Genomic DNA, 21,193 nt, shown 5'->3' with positions numbered 1-21,193 from the left:
TGATTTTGTAAGGTAACCACCTGCTCTGCACAGGCTCTATTAAACTGTACTTGTTGTGCCAGCTTTTGCTGACGCTGTGGTAAAGAGTCAACCCTGTCCTGACACTCATCTTTCAGTGCCTCAACTTGGGTATCTTGCTCTGCCTTCTCTTGCTGTAGTAGAGCCAGATCTTCTTTTAGTTTTGTCAGATACTGCCTAGCTTCTGTCTCTGAGTCTTGGCTCTTCAGTAGCCTTTTCTCTGCAGAGTCCAGATCATTCTGGATTCTTTCTAGTGTTTCCACTTGATTCCTGGCCAGAACTATGTTCTCAGTATGCTTCTCCTGCATTACTCCTATGTGGAGGTACAGGTAGGCTGCTATTTTGGCAATTTTCATCTGCTCCTATTTTATTTTTGGGGCCATGTACAGTTCACTAAGAGCTTGGTGTAATGGGCCCTTGTCCTGCCATGTATCTAGGTCCATGGCAGTGACCTGTTCTTTGATTTCCTGCAGTCATACTTGTTCATTCTGTTTGGGCCACTAACCCCTGACAAACAGTTTGAGCATGAGGTGTTCCCAATCCATATTAATTTCTACTGGGATCGCCATTTTGGAAATATCGATTTCCTTATGACTTATTTGAGAGTTCATTTACTTGTTACTTTTACAAACAGGCCTGATTCCAGAGCCTTTATTTTGCGAGGTGCTTGTAAAGTGGAGCACAGTACACCAACCAAACATGGTGTCTTTACCATGTAGTCTAGTATTCTTTGTTAGACTGTCACAGGTGGTAACTCAAACTCAGAATCACAGCACGAGCCCCCAAATCTGTTAAGGGTTTCAATCAGACAATACACCCAGCTCTCAGCCTAGCATGCAATGCACAATGGAATACTTATTTATTGTGTCTATAGGTTCAATATTCTGAGTGATGTATGGGGCAGCAATCACCAATGTGGTGACAAAACCATGCAGAAATAAGTAAGGCAATTGAATTCACTTTTGAGCAGCACAGAAGATAAAGCACAGGGGAAAATAACAGTTTTGGTTAGTGAAAAGATAGTGGTTAAGTTAAGATTCCTCCTGCAAAATTCTTAATTCACAAATGAGCAATTCTACACAGATGTAAGTGAACAGCAGGTATTCAGGAGTAAGAGCAGTGTATAGGGTTTGAATGCAATCATCCCTCCCCAAACAAGAGAGAAAACATTTTTGGAACTTTGACACTTTTAAAATGACAGTTGGAAATGGCTTTGTGAAACAATGAAAAGTGTGCAAAAATGCTTAATTTGATTTTTAAAAAAAATCGTATGGGAGCAACACTGAACAGGTTCTAACAAACATGAGCTACAAGATGAGCAACAGAACTCACTTTAAATCAGAATAGGAGTATGAAAATAATTTGAATGAGAAAAGACACATGCAAAACTTTGCAAAAATGTGAATTTGCGCCTACATTTCACTATGCAATTTTTTTATAAAAACGGGTCAAATACAACCAATACGGTTTTTGGTTGTGGCTGTAGCTACAGGTCTTAGGTTTAACTGAGAGCTGAAATCAGGTCTCTAGCTATAGAATTGAAGAAGTTATGCAAGTTTGAATGAGAGGTGTTTTTGAAAATAAAGACGCGAAAATGAAAACAGAAATCAGTACTTACAATGGCAATTAGACTCTAAACTAGGGTAGTCAGGCTGGTTACCAGTTTCAAAAACACAGTAAGCCCCAGAGTGGTCCGAGGAAACCAACCCCAGCACCTCCGTGTCCGCTTTGGAGGACTCAGTCGGATTACCTGTGGGATGATTTCAAGGGTTTGGGATTTTACAAGACTAAAGGATTTTCAAGAAATTATCACTATCACAAGACATCAAAGCAAGGTTTCAAACTGGTGTGACACTATTATAAGTTCTTAAATTAAAGAGAGGATGGGTTGAGATTGGGGTAGGAGAAGGCAAATATACTATGGGTTACTATGATTCCTGTTGATACTTACAGTCCACTGTAAATTAAGATTAGACCATCCGGGTTCTGGTCATCCGGATCAGGTCTACAGGCAGTAGGGCACCTCTGGCAGGATGGTCAGCTGGGCAGTTCTGGTTAATTAGACTGGCACCTCAGACTGGATTTGGATTGGATTGGCCCTTCTGGTCACTGGACACTGTAGTTTGGCGGGATGGCGAGTTCAGTAGGAGAGCCTGAATGGTAGCAAGCCAGACTGGATAACTATTTGCTTCCCTGAAGTGGGATGGTTCAGGAATTGGGCCTAGCTGAAAAAGAGTTCAGCAATTGCTGGGCCTTGTCTTTGCAAAGTAGCCTGGATCAGGACAAGATGAAAAGTTCTGGAACAGGACAAGATGAAGAATTCTGGAACAGGGCGTCACACAGAAATCAGGATTTAGTCAGGAATCAGTGTCTGTGTGTGCTGAAGTTCCTATATTTATCATGCCAAGTGACATCACTCAGTTTATGGTAGGGCCAGAATTACAGTCCACAACCACTCGGCTGGGATAGGTCAGAGGCACTTGCCTTTTTCAGGTTGTAAAACAGAAAGAGCTGTCATATTTTATGATGTGACTTAGGAACTCCCACAGTGATTTGGACCAAAACTTAACTTTTCCACAAATACACATTACTATAATTATGCCCTCTATTCAAATCAGACACATGCATTACATATTTAATGGTTTATCTTTACATCCAATTCCCATCTCGTTGAGAGCTGGCTTTGTAGCTCTGTGGAATTTTTTCAATTTTAATCATAACGGTTTGGCCTAACAATTCATAATTCAGTACATATCTGGGCAATTACGCCTAGTACAAGGGTATACAATATTATATTTGCAGCATCAATAGTTTTTCCACAATTGTTCTTTCAGTGTAACTTTGGTTTCTTATGTAATACAGGGTTCACTCACGTCTTTACAGAAAGAGCAGAAAAATAGATTTACAACTACCAATTTTTAGATTTATCCTCCTTTTTGGGGCAAAGTTAAAAGTCTTTAAAGCTTAATTACAAATAGGCATTTAAACACCAAAAGTTCTTGTCATTTTTTTTAACTTTCATTTAACTGGCAACAGCTATCGAATTTCTTTGATCAGGGTGGGGTCCTCTTACCTTGAGAGGGAGGAAGTTTCCAGCCCCTGCCCTATGGGGATCAGTATGCAGCCTGCCATTGTCCTTGACTGGGCCACAGACAAAAGTTTGATGAGTTCTTTGTTGTAAATATCTGAGAACCTCCAGCATCAAGCCTTCCTGCTAGCCGTGTATTGTCAACCTGAAGTGTCATCTTTCCCAGGCTGAGAACAGTCAGACAGAATTGTAATTACTCAAGACTGTGTTTTAATTTGAAGTTACCTACATCTTCATTAAAACAGAAAAAATGGACACAGTTTATAGGGGATTTTGACATTTAAAGAATTAAGCCTTTCCACAAAAACATACTTTTAAACAGGCAGTTTTGCACTTTCTTCAGCACATTTAAACAGAGTCTTTTACATCAGCTTTCCCTTCAGTGCTGGGATTTGTCTGCAATCTGAATGTATGTATCCAGCCCATGCTTGGAGTTCTCTCTGTACAGCTGAAATTGTTACATGTTGCCATTTTTAGCCACATTTCTCCTGTGGAAATGGAACCAAATGTTATTGAGCTGGTTTTTCATAAGATACATTTCTTAGCTGCTGTCAGTCAATGAGGCCCGGCTTCTCTGGTCACACTGGATATTCTTTAATTCTTTTACTTTCAATGATTCCCTGAAAAATGAATAGATCTAGCGCCAAAACAGCACTTTGAAGGCTGCAAAGCTACCTTTTTAAAAGGCATTTTTGATTTTCAGGACAATTCTGCTGCCTTGCTCCATGTTGGAATGTGATAGAACCCACTGGCATGCTCCTGCAGTGAGATTTCTGTCTTTACCCCAACTTTTACTGTGTGTGGCAGGATGTGCAGCCTTTTGTGGTTGTGACCCCAACGCAGTTTTGCAGATTTTTGCGTGCACAGTGGTTAGCGCATTTTTGGCTGTTTCTTTCTCCATTTGTAAATTGAGGCAGTGGGGCACATTTGGATGGGTTAAAATATCCCACATCTCTCCTGTCACACCTGAGGAGGTCTCTAGACAAATCCAGTGCATAAAAGCCTCCTCCAAACAAGTTGATCCATGCCATCGTAAAACCATCAAGCACAACATTGATTCTCTTGCTACAGCCTTGTTTGACCTCTTTAACCTCTCTTTCGCCAAAGGAGTTTTCCCCACTTCTCTCAAGCACTCTCTTGTGCACCCTCTGCTCATAAAACCTCTGCTGACCCTTCTATCTCGACAAACTATCGCCTGATCACTCCTTTCCTGGGCAAACTCTGGGGAAAATGTGCTTTCAATCAGCTTACCCTCAACTCTGAATCTGTTGGTTATCTTCTTGAGCATCAGTCTGGCTTTAGAGCATCCAGAGGCACTGAAACTGCTCTCCTGAACACCTGTGAAGACCTGCTCTCAAATCCTGCCTCCAGCTGTCCTTCTGCCCTCATTCTTCTCAATCTCTCTTCTGCCTTTGACACAGTAAACCACAACATCCTGATCTTCCATCTGTGTGATACCCTCGGCATCACAGATCTGGCCCTGACATGGCTTGCCTCCTTTCTCTCAGACCGTGCCTCCCAGGTGGAACTTGGGTCCTTTCTCGCCTCTATCACTCTCTCTACATGTGGTGTCCCTCAGGGATCTAACCTATTCCCTTTGGTCTTCAATGTCTACATGGGCCCTCTAGCCCATAGGATATCTACCTTCACCTCTAACTTTCAGTGTTATGCCGATGACACGCAGCTCTCCTTCAGGCTACGCTCAGCCTCGTCCTCCTCCTCGCTCATTCCTGACTGTCTGTCTGAAACTCAGTCTTGGTGTGCTGCTAATGACCTCTGCCTCAATGCCAGTAAAATAGAGACCATCCTCATTTCCCAATTTCTCACTGGTCAGCCTCCCTTGGCTTTGCGCCCCGACCTGCTAGTGAGGAAAAAAACGTGGGGATCATTTTCCACTCCATTCTCTCCTTCTCTTCAGACATCTTGAATCCCACTACCAGCTGCACCTCCTCAGAGGTATTCTAAATTTTCCCACTTTCCCCCAAAGGTTCACTGTCTCCAGATCCCCGGTTCTCTACAGGCTGGACTTCTGCAACAGCCTCTTTCTCAATCTTTCTACTTCTACTGTCCGTCCAGAACAGAATCACGGGACTTATCCTTGGCCTCAAGCTCAGGGACCACATCTCTCTGGTGCAGAAATCCCTCCACTGGCCACTTGTGGCTGCTAGGATCAAGTTCAAAACCCTCTGCATAGTCCACAAAGCTTTCTAGGATGGGGGACTGCATTATCTACAATGATGCTCTCCTTCTAGAGCCCTCTGCTCATCCTCCTCCAACTCTTTGTGGGTGAACTGTTTTCCCAAGCAGATATTGGGGGGTAGAGCTTTATCCTGTGCAGGTGCCTCCCTCTGGAACAGCATCCCTGCCGCTCTTCGCTTTGAGCCAGAGCTCCTTAAGTTCTGGAAACTCCTCAAGACCTTCCTTTTCTCTCCCTCGTTCTCTCTCACACTCCCCTGCTAACCGCCTCGCTTTTCTCTCCTGCCTCGCTCCTCCTTCTCTTCCATAACTCTGTTCAGTTTTTGCTGATTGGTTGCCTGGTTCACCTCCAGAAGCTTACATGTCCCAGGCTCCCCTGCCAGTCTTTGCACTTGCCTCCAGGCCTCTGCACTATGTTCAGTACTACTGCTCTTTCAGCATACATTCCATGAGAGGGGTAACCTCTCTGCATTTAACCCAGGGCCCTGCTGGACTGGTCGCACTTGCCCTCCACCCCTCCCTCGCACTTTTGTCTGTACACTTACATGACCTTTAATTACTAGGCTAGTAAGTTCTGTACTGTCCCCCCTTGCCTGCCCTCCCCAGTTTGGTTGCGCCTGAAACATTTCATGCACTTGCACTAGGAGAAATGCCATCAGACATAGTACGCTAGTTACTTTTTGGTTAGATCATTCGGAAACCTAAAGGCCTAAGAATCACTACTGCATTCCCTTGCTCCCTTCCCACCTTGAAGTGCTCTGAAGCACTTCACTTGTGTATAAGCACGCTACAAATAAACAATTACAATTACAATTTGTATATTTTATGGACAAATGGTGGATAAACGGAATGGTTATAAGTCAACATATTTGGACAATTTCAAGATTTCCTCCCCCTGATATATTTTTTTAAAAACTGTTTCTATAAATATACTGATGTACCGGACAATATTTCACAATATTTTTACTTTTCCAAAGAATGCTTCAAGGTTTTTTTTTTAGCATCCGCTTTTTGTTTGAAATGTGCAATTTAAGCAGTGTATTGGCAGACAATGAGCTGTTTAATGTATTCTTTCCTGCGCTGTAAAGAAAAATAATTAGTCTTTTTTGAAGATTGTTAGATATTAAGGTTTTGTTTAAATTGTTTACTTCCCTGAGGATAGTCTTCTGACAAATAGCGCTGCACTTGTTCTGTGTTTCATAATATCCTCCTGCTAACAATGAAATTGGTACAATAAAATCGAACCTTCAAGGAGATAAAATACTGAATGGCTCTGATAGATTCAAATTACAAGCAGAATAAGCAGTGCATGTAGACGTTTGAAGTGATTGTTTCATTCTGTTGAACGTCAAGGAAAAAAACACATGCAATTAAACAAAATATAGATTTGGTGTAAATAGCTACAATAAAATTGTAATCTAATGTTTATGCATTTTCATTACGCTCTGAAATAGCCAAAAGCCGTGTTATTATATAATGGAAGCATGATATTTTTTTCCTAACACGTTCACATATGTATCACGAAATTGTATGCACACTGTGCACATCAAGCACATGCAATCTTGCACTCAAATGTTGAGCAAGACATGTATGCGGATTTGGTCTAACGGACAGCTTGATTTGTATGGCTTGAAATATATTAAAGTACACAAACTGTACTGTACATAGGGGTATTCCAATTCGGCGGCTGTTGCTGGAATTAATTCGTTCGTAAAACGAGGTGGGGTTTAATATCTTCTCTGTGCACACAACATGCTGTCGTTTGGTCCCTCAAGAGGTACGAGGTGTACTTTAACAGTTTCGTGGTACAGTTCCATGCTTCTAATATAGTTTGTCAGAGCCGTTTATAATTAACTGAGAGCCAATCCATACAGTTACAGTTTTCGGGGTGCAATTTCGTCTTTTCGAGAACAAACTTGCCTTACATCTGAGAGAAATGTACTTATTTGAAAGTCGTCTCATGCTGTTGTCTTGTTTTTTTCATGGCTATTGTCGTTTCCAAATGCTGCCTATTTAAAAACAAATGATGCACTCTATTATAGGTGTTGCCACAATTACACATAGGCCACTCAGTCGTAAGTTCATTGTGCATGGAAGTGTTGTGTATCACATTTAAAATATTTTTCATTATACACTAAATGCTACTTGTGGGCCTGGTCACCGATGCATTGCCCCCACCCGACAAACTTGCCATTTACATCGTACATGTAAATCTGTGCAACGTATTGTACATCTGTTTACGTTTCTACCAAACATCCCTCTTCTATCTAAACACTTAATATTTGAGAAACATATACAATGGCAAAACAAATCACGTATGTATTTGTCATGTTGATATTTCCAATGTTGTATTTGTGATTGCATGTAAAAGTGTCTCTGAGAAGTTTCTCTTGCACAATGTTTCAGAATACCCTCTCAACCACACCGTGACATATGTCCATATTACAGAAACTTTGCACCGGTCCAAGTGCAAAGTGCACCGTATTAGCACAAGGGCAAAAACTGATCTAGTGTAAAAACATGCACTTTCAGAACTTTGCCCTACTGAAAAAATTCATTGAAACTGCATGTTTTTTGCACAAGGGTAATGTTTGCCCTAGTGCTTATACCAAGAAAAGCTGCACTTGTCACGGTGTAGATGTGCTTGAATATACCCCCAATGTTTTTTGCAATAGGGCAAACTTTGACATAGTTTTAATTCATTGGAACTTTGCACTTTCACCGGTGTGAAGTTTCTGTAATCTGGCTCCATTGCTATCTTGGATGACACTAGTGTGGGCTAATGTGGGTGCAAAGGCTGTATTGTTCACACCAAACCGTTTACTCTATTTGTCTTTATAATCATGTTTGGTCAACCCCTGGCCACTTAGATGTGCCACAACTTAGATCATCAGAACTCTTTACATCATGATCAGGAAACATATAGAATGGTTGTAACAATACTGGCAAACCCTCATATACATATGAGCAGCAAACCTGTCTCAGCCACCTCTGATGCTCTGCTATATATCAGGGCAGTGGGGGCTGACCCGCTATTCCTAGATTAAGACCATGCTCTAAATCTGTATTATGGCTGGGTACTTTAATTTGTGACTCAAAGCTACAAAGGAACCATTCAAATGACATCGAACAAGGTAATAAAGTAAATAGAAAGTACATTAAATAGGTTTAAAAATAAGCAGAGTACTTTTTCAATTCTATATACAGTTTTGGTTACAACAATATGAAATAACACTGGGAAACAATAACACCATACAACATTAATTTAAATAATTATAGGGACGTAGGTAAAACATAGCATTTCAAGGGATTGGTATATTTATGTTGTAAACGGGGCGGGGGGTGGTGGGGGCAAAAGAAGGCTTGATACCTTTACCACTACGTTGTAAGCTACAGTAAGACACAATTAAAGTGCCCACGATTGAAAGCCAAACAGTTTAAGCCAAGGGACAATAGTATATAGCTAAACATCTTGAATTTTAACAATAATCAAAACATTCTGTACAGTCAATTGATTGATCTGAAACCGCATTTTACTCAAAACTTCATAAAATAAAGAGTGCACAATGGGATGATTAAACACATTGGGGGTCATTACGAGTACCGCGGTAGAGGGTTAAGGACACCGGTAAGGATGTCGGTGCCGTTAACCCCCTAATGCCGCATTCCGAGGTCTCTTAGCGGGTCCTACTAGGGCCAGCTGGTTTTACTAGGCACCCTTAGCGGGACCCGTTAAGGGACCAGGGAGCTAATAACGGGCCTGCAATTTGCAGGCCCTTTATTAGCTCCTTCCCCATTCCCATTGAGCCCTATGGGGGCTCAAATGGGAATGCGGAATGGTTTTCGGAATGGTGACTTACTGGGTCCGCAAGGGTCGCAATGTCCCGGTAAAACCCCATTACGACACCACGGACCCGGACACGGGTTTGGAGGCGGCTACCTCCAAACTCGTAAGTACCCCAATTATCTGGTGATTTTACAATATGATTCATGAGCCTCTTTCAAATCCACATTCAGTAACTAGAGAAGGAGAACTTCCATGTGTAATATGCATAACATCCTCTTTCTGTTATGTAGGGTGTCAAGTGGGGTGTATACATGCACTTCATTTTTGCATGCCTTTTGATAAGATGGAATGACCACTGTGTAGCCATGGATGAAGCATTACATCCGGAGGTATCCAATGTCATCTAACCTAATATGCTATTGGCTAATGTAAATATGCCAGTAGAGTACAAGGATGACTAGAGGATAAACTGCCTACTCACCAGTCACACTTCTATAACAGGACAGTGATACCAGTGATAAAGATGAAACAGGCACATTCAAGTATGCCCCCTTCACCTTTTGTGGTAATGTGGCATGAGGGCAAGCTATACCATTAAGATGGGTATGAATGTGATGATAGTAGCAACCCAAACACCAATAGCACAAGCGTCCAAAATAAAAGAATGCCACATCAAGGTTCTATAAAAAAACATATACTTTAACTAAACAGACCAATGTGGAACATTTATGCTACAATAAATTAACAAAAACCCACCCCTGTGGAAAGGATACAGACAATGCAGAAAGCATACGATGCAAGCACTGTTGGAAATGTAGCATGAGTGAAAGGCAATAAACTTCAACAATGTTGCCAAAAGGCTATGGGGGTCATTATGAGGTAGGAGGTAACCATGCCGTTATTAGCGGCATGGTTGCCCCCTTACCGGGTACCGGGTCCGGGTTCCTTGAATGAGGACTTACCGGGCCATTCCAACCTTGGAGGGCCCAGTAATTCCTCATTCAAGGAACCCATAGGGTTCAATGGGAATGGGGAGGGTGCTAACAACGGGCCTGTTAATAATGGGCCCATAACGGGCCCTTTGTTAACACACCGGTCTGCTCGTGGGACCCGCTTAGGATGCCTGGTTTTACCAGGCTTCCTTAGCGAGTCCCGTGAGCAGAACTCGTAATGAGGCGGTAATGGGTAGATGGCTCTGGCACCTTTTACCGGCACCGTTAACCCCTTACTGCCTACCTCGTAATGACCCCCAATGTATTTGTTATAAAAAGGCTCAAATTGGTGGATTAGCAGTGTCTAGAGACCCAACCGTAGGTGAGTCGGGCTGGGGCCTCTCAACAGTAACTTTTCTCAGTTCTTGGTGATTCAAAAGTGTCAAACCAGACTTCTGAATACTATAGATATGGACCAAACCAGGTCCAGATATGGCGAGTTGTGTTAGTCTAAGACGGGGAGTTGGCATCAAGCCAGTAAGTAGCTTAATGTGGTTCAAAGGTAGCATTCGAGCGATGTAGTTTGGAGGGCTCAACAGGGTTGGTTTAAAGATCGAGCCGGTTTGATACTTTGATAATAACTGGTACGGATTGAAAAGTGACACTTCCATATGGGCGGGACAAGGTCTGTAAATGGTTTGATCTGTAATCCTGTTTGTCAGATGTGTGGTTCATGGTACATTGAAGCAGCAGTTAAAGTAAAGCCAGTTAAAGTCGTTGGTAACCCGCTGGGTTGGGTGGATTGGAGATGCAAGGCTTTAAGCAATTTAAGTCAACATCCATTGATGATCTGGTGTTTAGAGCCAAACAGGTTATGGCATCTACTTGGCATTATACACCGTCAAGGTGGTTTACAAATGCAGCGACAGTGGTTCGAAAAGGTGCAAAAGGCAAGACAGCAGGACCTAAATTTTGAAGGCCTTTGAACCTCGTATATTTATGGTTCAATGAAGGGTCAAAACTGTAGAACACATGGAACCAGCTGCTTGGCCTCTTCTGGTGATGTGAGTCCTGATCCAAGGGTTCAGGGACAAGATCGGTCCTTGTTCTCTTCACTCCCAATGTAGGTAAGGTTAGCTAGCACCAGCTTCCTCCCTGTTCTGCTCAGTATGACTGCCTAAATCTTCAAACTTCACTAAGCCTGTACTTCAAAGGGTTCCATGTGTTTTCATTGTGGACACCTTGCACATTTGCATTTTAAACAAGCAGTTTGCAATGCAGTCATTTTTCATAGAATTAATCCTTGTTAAATTAGGGGTTCTGCCAACCCCTTCTAACTCACCACCACCACCTCACCCTGCAATCCACCCCTCCAATCCATTACTACAAACTCATATATATTTTCTAACTTAATCGGAAAAGGCTGCTGATAAAACTACATGTTTAAAATGAAAATATGTAGAGTGGTGATGATGATAACCACGGCTTAAACATCAGAGACCCTTTGGTATGCAAATCCCTGATGGGAGGATAGTTTGTTTGGTTAGGATGTGCACCTTGGAGCTTATTTATCATGGGGCTCCTGGTGGGAGCTGACCTGATGGAGAGAGGTCTTACCCAGCCTCACAAAGGATCAAAGGTACAGTTGTCCAACCATTGTCCTGCTAGTTGAGCATAGATTGCAGTCTGACTAGAACACAAAAACCATTCCATACATGGCCTGGGCTTACACTTTAGGCATGTGTATGTTACACATTAGATGTAGATTTAATAATTATGAGAACTACCAGCCACCATACCAACATCCAGGTATTGCTTACATTTCAATGGTACCCTGTCTCCAGGTGGTAGTTCAGCATAATTATGGTTTTGGAACATAGGTGAATGTTTAAATGCAACTCCTGCACTGTAGTAGCTTTGCTTTCACAGAAGCTTTCCAACGGGGCACCTGTGACCCCTGAACCTGCTTTGTGCCACTGTAGAGCAGGAGCTGCAGCCCAGGAGACGGATACAGCAGAACAAGTTGTCATAATGATTTTGGAACAGAGCTTTCTAAAAAGGGGTTCTGATTAGCATATCATCCTTTCTGACATGGACTTACCAGCATCATTTTATTATTTAATAACAATCAAAGAAGCCATATTTTCCAGATGGCAAAGCCTCACAAACTGCAAAATATGAATTTTCAAGCAGAGGGAATGTATCGAAATTATTGGCTACTGAGGTGTCCATTTGTGCTTTGTGGGTGTGAGGATATGTCGGCAATCAACTTTCCCTTCCACCCCATTGTTATGCAAAGTGGTCTTAGTCACCTTTAGATGAAGCTATTGATCTGCCTATAGTAGAATTTTTGTGATGAAAAATATTAAGATTCATGAGGTTAAAAAACCTGCAGTGTGTTAAGAAAGAGGTGCATTGCATTCAATCCCTTTCTCTTATTCACCGAAACCTGTAACTATACTTACTACGAGAAAAATATTACTGATGGTAAGCGATGATACTACTAAAACAATGTCATATCTATACCTGGAGCTGCCACCTTTTAAACACATTTGGAAATAAAAGTCACTCTGATAAAAGCAGAGGTGCACTGTTCACATACATATCAAATGCTTTTTCAAATGTCTTAGATCCATTACATGATTACTACTGATGTGTGCTCTATTACCACGTTTTGAAGAGGAAATGTCTTGTGTCCTCACTATATGAGTGGTCAACATCATACAATATTGTTTTTTCTCCACCTCGAGAGACTATTGCAGACGTGGGTGCTACTGCATCTTAATTTTGTGTGAAATTTGAGTATTAAATAACTACGAATCAACTGCATTGTGTTGCTTAACATGAACTCTATTTTGTATTTAGTTTTCAGGCCAGTTGACCAGAAGCTGTGCACTGGGCCAATACCTCCAACGTCCCAACTGTGCAACATCCCATGCTCTGCTGAATGTGTGGTCTCACCGTGGTCTGCCTGGGGACCATGCATGCATGAAAACTGCCTGGAGCCCCAGGGAAGAAAAGGTATCTGTTTGTCAATATAATAAAATGGATATTACATTGCTTATGTGGCCCTTAAATGGAGTTGTCCTTCCAATGATTTCTAGTTCCATAAATATAGCAGTACAAGGGGGGAGGGATTCCCTGCTCAATATACCTCTCAGCTACTGGTGTTCTCCTCCAAAATGTTCTCTGCTCATCGGTGCAGGTGTTTAAAATCAGTGTCAATTCTGCTAGAAGGATTTCCGCCAACTGTAGTTGTCAGGTGGCAAGAAACCCACTCACACCTAGTCACAGTGGGGAGGGGCAAAGCGTGGCACTCTAAAGCCAGGTATGAGTCACCCTGGTGCAGCTCCCTTTTTGAATCTGGAGGTTCCATAAACATATCAGAACAGAAGTGGCAGGGTGCACTCTGGATCCCTCCTCAATACCCGTCTCAGACACTGGGTGTTCTCCTAAAAACATTTGCTGTGCTCATCGCATCATCAGGGAGGAATTCTCAGTTTGCAGCTTGTCGTCAGTGCAGGTGTTTTATATCACGTAATTTCTACTGCAAGGCCATCTGATACCTGTAGTTGTCGAATCTATTCACCCCCATTCACCCACAGTGAGAGGGGATGGGAATAGGCTACCACGTGACAATCCAAAGTATGGCATGAGCCACCGTGGTGTACCACACTATTGGAATCTTGCGCTCGCCTCCCACCTTCCGGACTTCCATGAACATAGCAGGACAGGAGGAGAGGGGCACATTCTCATTCCCAGCTTAATATACCTCATTCCTTAGACTAAGACATATACTCCCAGAATAATTCTGAGAGCTTCCACCTTCACTGAATTGTTGGTGGCCACCCCATCAAGGAAGAAAATCATGATTTTAATTCCCTGGACATGATTGGCACCATCGCCTTGAGTGCTCTCCCCCAAGTTATGCATTTGTTAAAAACCTTCCTTCCCTTAGAAAAATATTCAAGAAATGTCTTGGGTCTCCCATCCTACAATAACTTCTCCCGTGTTCCTTCCCCTCCAATCCCGAACTCCAGATCCTCCCCACATTTTCCGTAACATTAGCTTATTGCATACACTTTTCTATTGCACTTTTAACTGTACTCCCTTCTTCCTCTTACACTGTTCATCACTGTACGCACCTCATTATGTGATATCAATGTGCTTGCTTAACCTGAACTTGCTGAGGAGTTGTGCATTATCTTTAGTCCATCCCTCTCCTATTGTAGCGCTGTGAGCACTAAGACATCATCTTGTTGCAGTTCCTACAATATAAATCAGCAATAGGTAAACATTTCCACTGTGTATTTTTGAACAATGTACTTTTATCCTGCAGGACTACAAGGATGAGTAGATGCTAAAAGGTCCACTCATCCCTAGCGATTCCACAAATAAAGAGCCAACGCAATCATAAAGGTAAAACAGGCACAGTCAAGAGATATACCACCTTTACCTTTTGTGGTAACATGGGCCGAGGGAAGGCTGTATTCTTGTACTCGAGGGAAGGGCATGGCGGCCTCCAAAGTCGTAATGATGCCCGCTTATTTCTGGTAAAGGCTTGGCTAGACTTCATTGGAAGATTTAAGGATACGCACATGCCCAGAGAACATGTTTAACCGTTTCCTTCCTCTAACCTTTCCTTTCTGCAACATCAGAATCTGCAAAGTATAACTAGTGATCAGGGTCGGACTGGGATAAGAAATAGGCCCGGTCACCCAAAAAAAAGTGGCCCACCCCTCGACTCAAAAAAGTGGGCTACCCCTCGCCTCACGACCCTTGACCTCCAGAAGTGATGTCATTTGACCCCACCCCAAAGTAGGGTGGGGTCAAATGATATCCCGGGAAGTGATGAAACACAACCTTTCACCCCTTGACAAAACAGGAAGTGGCATTGTTCCTAAGTACACTAAATTACTGTGAATCCAAGCAGACGTCCAAGGCCAAATGATAATATGTTATGGTATAGCATTACGCTTAAGCTCTTTTTTTATAGAAAAAATATGCATATAATATCACTCATTTTTCGACCTAAGAAGGATGAAAGGTGAAAAAAACAAATATTTTTCTTTTCAATATTTTTTCTTCCAAACCGGCCCAGGCTGGAGCAGAAACCGGCCCCCACACCCCAGGGACAATTTCGGCCCGGCTACGGGCAGACAGGCAGAGGGGCCAATCCAATTCTGCTAGTGATATATAAATGTCATTACTGTCCTTGTGAATCAAGTTACCTCCAGCTGTAGGAAGTGTGTAAAACGCATATCCAAAGAATATCCACTAACTTTTGCTGTTCCCGGAAAAGTATTTTGAAGTAATATATATTTGATGGTTAAATAGCTTGCCCTTTTTTAAAGAACGCTTATTTAAAAATTGATATTAAGTAAATAAATATTTATAACTGAAACCTTGAGTGTAAGAGTTACTTGGCTACCTGTATTTATTTTATCTCATTGCTACAGCTCTACAGCTCCCATTTAACCCTCTTCAGGTAGGCCTAGCTTCTCAATCACACTACCAACGTGTATAGTAAAGACTTATACTAAATGGTGGATTATTTAATACCAAGCATATAAGTGTTGTGTAGTGTCACACACTGTTACTACATCAATTCTTACCTAAAACTTCACTAATAACCAAGCCGGGGAGAGACGCTTGTCCCAGTGGTACCAACCTTGACTCGAAGGAGAAGAAAGGCAAGCAGTTCATCACCGCCGGTGAGTCGAGGGCTGTGTAGAACGAAAAGTAGCAAACAGATAATTTGAACCTTAGAAAGCTGAAAGGAACTTTGGTGCGGCACCACGTGGGTGCTGACCCAGAAAACTGTGGGTGATTAACCGAAGGTAGAGAATGCCATAACCAAAACGCCTTGGGAAGAGATGAAGAGAGGTCAAAGTGGTCATACAGGTGTCTTGTAAAATCATCTTTACTGTTGAAAGTCTTTGACCAACAGATGATTGTGAAGAAGGTGAAGTGAAACCTGCATGGTGAATATTAGCGAGAGTGAACCCTGCCGAAGGAAGCCGACGACCAAGGGCATAGCGCAATGATTTGTGTTTTCTAAAGTTGGCAAGAGTGAACCCGGCAGAGGGATGCTAACAAAACGGGGCGAGGCCTGAAGTCCCTATGAACAGTGTGTTGACAGAAGTGAACCAAATCAAGGGAAAGACACACTGGATTGTTCGAAAAGACATTAAGATTTGTGAAAGCAGGAAATATTGCAGGACAAGGGGAAGTGAAGTGTCCCCCTTGGCCTTTAGCGTCCGAGCCCAGCCGACGGAGATTCAGGGGTGGAAAGTCATCAACCAAAGTTCACGAGAAAGGGAACTGTTTGGTTAATTTGTTGAATACGACTGGAGAGGGATCTACGCCCGGAAGAGGGTGACCCAGTGGTGAAGCTGTCACCCAGAGTATGTGTTAACAGAACTTTGTGTTTGTTTGTTGGATGCATCAGGCTCTCGAAAGCAAGAGACTTTTATTGAAAAAGAGACTTGACCATCGAAGAACCTGATAGCTGGAATGGAAGTGTCGGCTGGTGTTGGGAAGACTCGAGTGTGTGCTGTGCTCCAGGGTCCCACCTTGTCCCGTGCTGAAGTTGCGGGGAAGGGAGAACACTGGAACTCACATCCTGACTTGTTATTTGTGAACACTTCTTTCTTTGTTGGAAACCCGGTCACACTCTTTCTGTAATTAGTTGTAAGCAATTGGCAATGGGTTTTTCTTAGTAGGGGCCCTTTTGTTTTGGCACAACACCACAGGGACTGCCTTGAGTTCATTTGGAGGTTGACTCTTGCTCCCATCTTGGATTTGGGTTTAGGTTGGGCCTTATTGCACCCTGCATTTACAGTTTAGTGGACACGCTTGAACTCGGGTCACTTGTGTCTGTCTTTGCTGTTGCCACCTTGTGTTACTTACAGTGGTCACACAAACAAAAAGACAAATCCTCTTATTTGCCAATCAGACAGAGCTATGCAATAAGGTAACTGACATTAGTCTGCAAACCACCAATTTATGAAAGCCAGTGAAAGAAACAATCTCAAAGGAAGTTTCTGGGAGGCAATGCTATCACATACCATCCGTTGCTTAGAAGAAAAGTTTGGATATGGCCAACAACACAATAAATAGTATCCTTGCAAATATTCCCCAAAACAGCAACAGAGTCTTGGGAGGCACCTCTGTTGTGGAAAATAATTCTGCCATGCAAGGATGTGTGACTGATAGGTTGTGGCTTGACAATCTCCACAGATTCCTGAGGTCTACAAAAGTGTAATGCTTTAAAGATTGTTTCCCCTTAGGCCATATATTAATATAAGGCTTTTTTGTATGACTTCCTTCCAGATCCCTCACCAAGGAAATGTTTTTATTACACAATGTAATGGTACTCAATGTATCAAACTAGAAAGGGTGAAGTTCTGCTTGGATTCAAAACTGAAAAATAAGCGCTTGCCCCATACCAGAGGTGAGCAATTAGGCCGTGAGTCATCTGCCTAGACCATAATGATCATACAAATCAACCTTGCCAATCGGTGACCTGGATAAACATCTTCCCTCAATCTCACAGACCCATGATTATTAAGTTTAGACTGGAATCTCTGTATATCAAGCTGCCTAGGGAGAATGAGAAAGGGGAAGGCCTAAGAACATGTACTGCATTCATTCATACTCCTGGTAGTCTCTCCCTTCAAGTTCTCCAGATTAGGAGGTGCCTGTTTCTCTGTCCTCACACCATTTCCTGAAACTCCCTCTCCCTCACGCTCCACCTGGCCTTCAGAAAGACCTCAAAATGTGGCTGTTCACCCAAACTTCCTGATTCCCCACCTCCCTGGGCCCACTCCCTGCCTCTCACACTCTCATTTCATCCTGCTTTCCCTCAACTCACCCTGCACACTCCACCAACACACTCCCCACCTGCCCTTCTGTCAGCTACTAGCCTCGTCTTTCGTTTCATTTGCTTCACTCTGCCATCCAACCTTCCTTGTGGGATGCCATGCACACAGGGAGGACTCATGTAGTCACTTCAGCAATTTGCACCTGGAACACATCCTGCCAGTGGGCCAGGTATTGCACTCACATGGGCTTGGCAGGTGGGAAATGCATCTCACTTAAAATGTACCTTGGGAAAATGACACTGATCTTCCCGTAGGAGGACAACCAGGCACCTCAGACCCCTGGCTCATGTTTGACACTGCATGTAACTCCAATGCACAGGCGGGTGGGCCATGCATGTAATCATGAAATGGGAACCCTGTTTCCGCACTAGAAGGAACTCGGGATAGGAAGCTCTAACTCTAAGGACCTCTCAGAGAGTGAGTATTATGTGCTCATCTAGCACTTAGATCACCTGTGAAAAGTAGCACTGCTCCTTGTCCATGGATGGAACCCAGGAAGTAGACATTGTTGTTTGTATAGCTGTCCCATTTCTCCTCTCGGACACCGCACCTTCATAACTTAGCGGAAGGCACAGTCTCACTCCATACACCCTGCACTCACATATAACACAAACACAATTGCATATCACCTCTGCCATAAAAATGAAGGTAATTTTAATGACAAACATTTGAACTGTAGCTTCCCACATAATTATCTTCTTAAACAACCCCCCTCCCCCTTTAGTCCATAGTATACTTCTGCTGTGCCAATAAACACTCCATTTAGATATGGGTGACTAGCAGAGTCTTGGCAACCCTTGCAAATCTTTAATGGCTAAAATGAACACACACATAATAATACCTCTGAAATTCTTCCAAATCTTTGGTCTCCGGTCCCTCTGAGGGCGTTTCACCAAAACCGCATTGGGACAGTAACTATACTGAAATGCGATATAACAAAAAGAAAATGAATGAGTGAATGAATACACAATGGCATATACTTGCACGGTTTCTGATGAAAGTAACTTCAACCCTAGGAAATTATACCAATAGAGATGGCTCTGCACAAATACCAGTAACACAAATTCATTTCTGCCAGATTGAAAAAGCAACAAGCAATGTAGCAGGACCAAGAGATGAACAGGCAAAGCATGAAGATAATGAAGATGTTTCATAAAATGGTTTATGTTATAGACTCCTATTAAAAAGCAGATTGAAATCGAAACTGCAATCATCTCAGTAAAGTGCATGTTTCATATACGAAACTTAAAAAAATGAAGTGCTCTTGCAAAAATCGTATATAACTTCCATTGCATAATACACATCTTTAAAAGTTTGAATAATCTTGCAAATCTTTAATATTACATTTTAATCCACAAGTGCCACAATTATTTTTGCCTTTTTGGAATTAACACAAAACTATAAAACGTTATAAGATTGTGTATGGATGGGTTTAAAAGCCCTGGACATCACTATTTAGAACGTCTATGATTGTTTGGCAATGTATGGAATTGTGTATAGAGTTTCAGGTGAATACATTTGTCCCAGTTGATCATGTTAGCACAGACCGAATTTGATCATTTCATAATCTCTTGCTACTTAGAAGCCTTCTGTTGCAAAATGCTTACTAGCAAACGATTTCCTGATGACTTGTAAAAACGATTGCCAAAGTATATAATTTCAAACAATATCGTTGGATGTTATAGGCAGTCATTAGACAATACTGTTTCTTATTGTTGCATTCGCCTTCTGTGACATGGAAGTGGATTATGGAATTAATTAATACCTACATACAACACACAGAGGATATGGCATTTTCCTAGCCAGATATCTATTTTCCTCCTTGGGTTGGTGTGGTTCGATGGGAGAGGGAAACTGTTATTTCTATTATATTCCCACATCACCCCATTCTCCAAATCCTGCATTGCTGATATAGGGGCATGTGGGGGACGCATACACAGCAGCTTTTACCTTTGAGGTATATCATACCTTGTAGGTTCCAAGGACATCATAGATAGCTCAAGCTGCACTTTTGTTGTCTTTCAGATGTCCCTTGGAACTTTATCTGGGAATATATCCCATTGGTGGATAGCTCCTCATCTATAATTCCGTATATCTTCGTTTGGACATGTTTTCAACACAACATTATCAGAATTATGTTGTGCAGTTTGTGCTAGCTTGAATAACGTTTAGTCGATTATTTGCAGGTGACAATTTCTTTCAATGAATGTTGAAATTAAATGTGGTTATCATTCTGTGCATCCCCATTTCCAATAGTTTTTCAAATACCACATTTATTCGGTGTGCACTATCGCGTCATTATTGGCGTGCTATACAACCTAAATCGCAACACAGGTAGCTGATCTATCTGTTTTTTCTCCCTTTTAGGCTACAGGCTAAGAAGAAGGAATGTCGTTATGGAATCTACTGGAAATGCTGAAGTTTGTCCTCATTTGTTGGAGTCCATTCTTTGTGATGATCCAATGTGCTACGAGTGGGTTATTTCTGACACAGATATGTGTGTTCCTGATAATGGGGAATGTGGACCTGGGCACCATCTTGTGAAGCCTGTGTGCAAGAATTATAGAGGTATGCACAACAAATAGTCATTTGCTTTACCTATGGTCTACACTGAAAGGCTGTTGCCATCAATGCATCTCATTTCACTTCCGTTTTGCCTACATATAATACAAATTCTGTGTTACTGTTTCTAACGAACAACTGTTCTCGGCATCGTTTGATCTCACCCAAAAGAAAGCTAGACCAGAACAAGTGTTAAGCATCACTGCTCACAAAGAAGGCGCGTTAATAATTTAAGCAGCATTGTAGAAGGTGAAAGAGAGAATCTGTCATTGAAAAAAAGACAATGTTCGAAGTATATATTGTGTAAAGTACCCTTTTTCAAAGGTTTATTATATTTGAAATAGATGGAATACTTGACAAATTTTCAGGCATAGTAAAATTATAATAAAGATATCATTATTAGTAAGATAAGACAAAACATTGTTATTGCTTTTGACCACTGCTTCATCTGGTATATATTGGGACATAATATATCCTTTTTATTGAATTGCCTAATTCAAATACTTCTCACCCATTAACAAATGTGAACATTTTTAGCAGCATTAATGCTTGACTATACATCATATTTGCAATTACCATGAGGTGAGTATAGCTAACACCCATGTATTATTATTATTATTATTATTATTATTATTATTATTATTATTATTATTATTATAATACTAATGGTTATTATTATTGTTATTATTATTATTGCTGTTATTATTCATTTGTATGGCACAAA

General features: G+C 41.9%; 1 protein-coding gene across 1 annotated transcript in view; it reads left to right on the top strand.

The window, feature by feature from the left end:
* The window catches only part of THSD7B (thrombospondin type 1 domain containing 7B), a 2,969,219-nt gene that overhangs the window by 1,269,204 nt on the left and 1,678,822 nt on the right, over positions 1–21,193 (top strand). The window contains exons 6-7 of the mRNA XM_069616536.1: positions 12,887–13,042; positions 20,275–20,475. Coding sequence (XP_069472637.1) covers positions 12,887–13,042; positions 20,275–20,475 — 357 coding nt within the window. The remainder of the gene's footprint in view (positions 1–12,886; positions 13,043–20,274; positions 20,476–21,193) is intronic.

The sequence above is a fragment of the Ambystoma mexicanum genome, chromosome 9, assembly GCF_040938575.1.
Source record: "Ambystoma mexicanum isolate Mex_15411 chromosome 9, UKY_AmexF1_1, whole genome shotgun sequence".
NCBI lineage: Eukaryota > Metazoa > Chordata > Amphibia > Caudata > Ambystomatidae > Ambystoma > Ambystoma mexicanum.
This window is presented reverse-complemented; position numbering and strand designations above follow the sequence as displayed.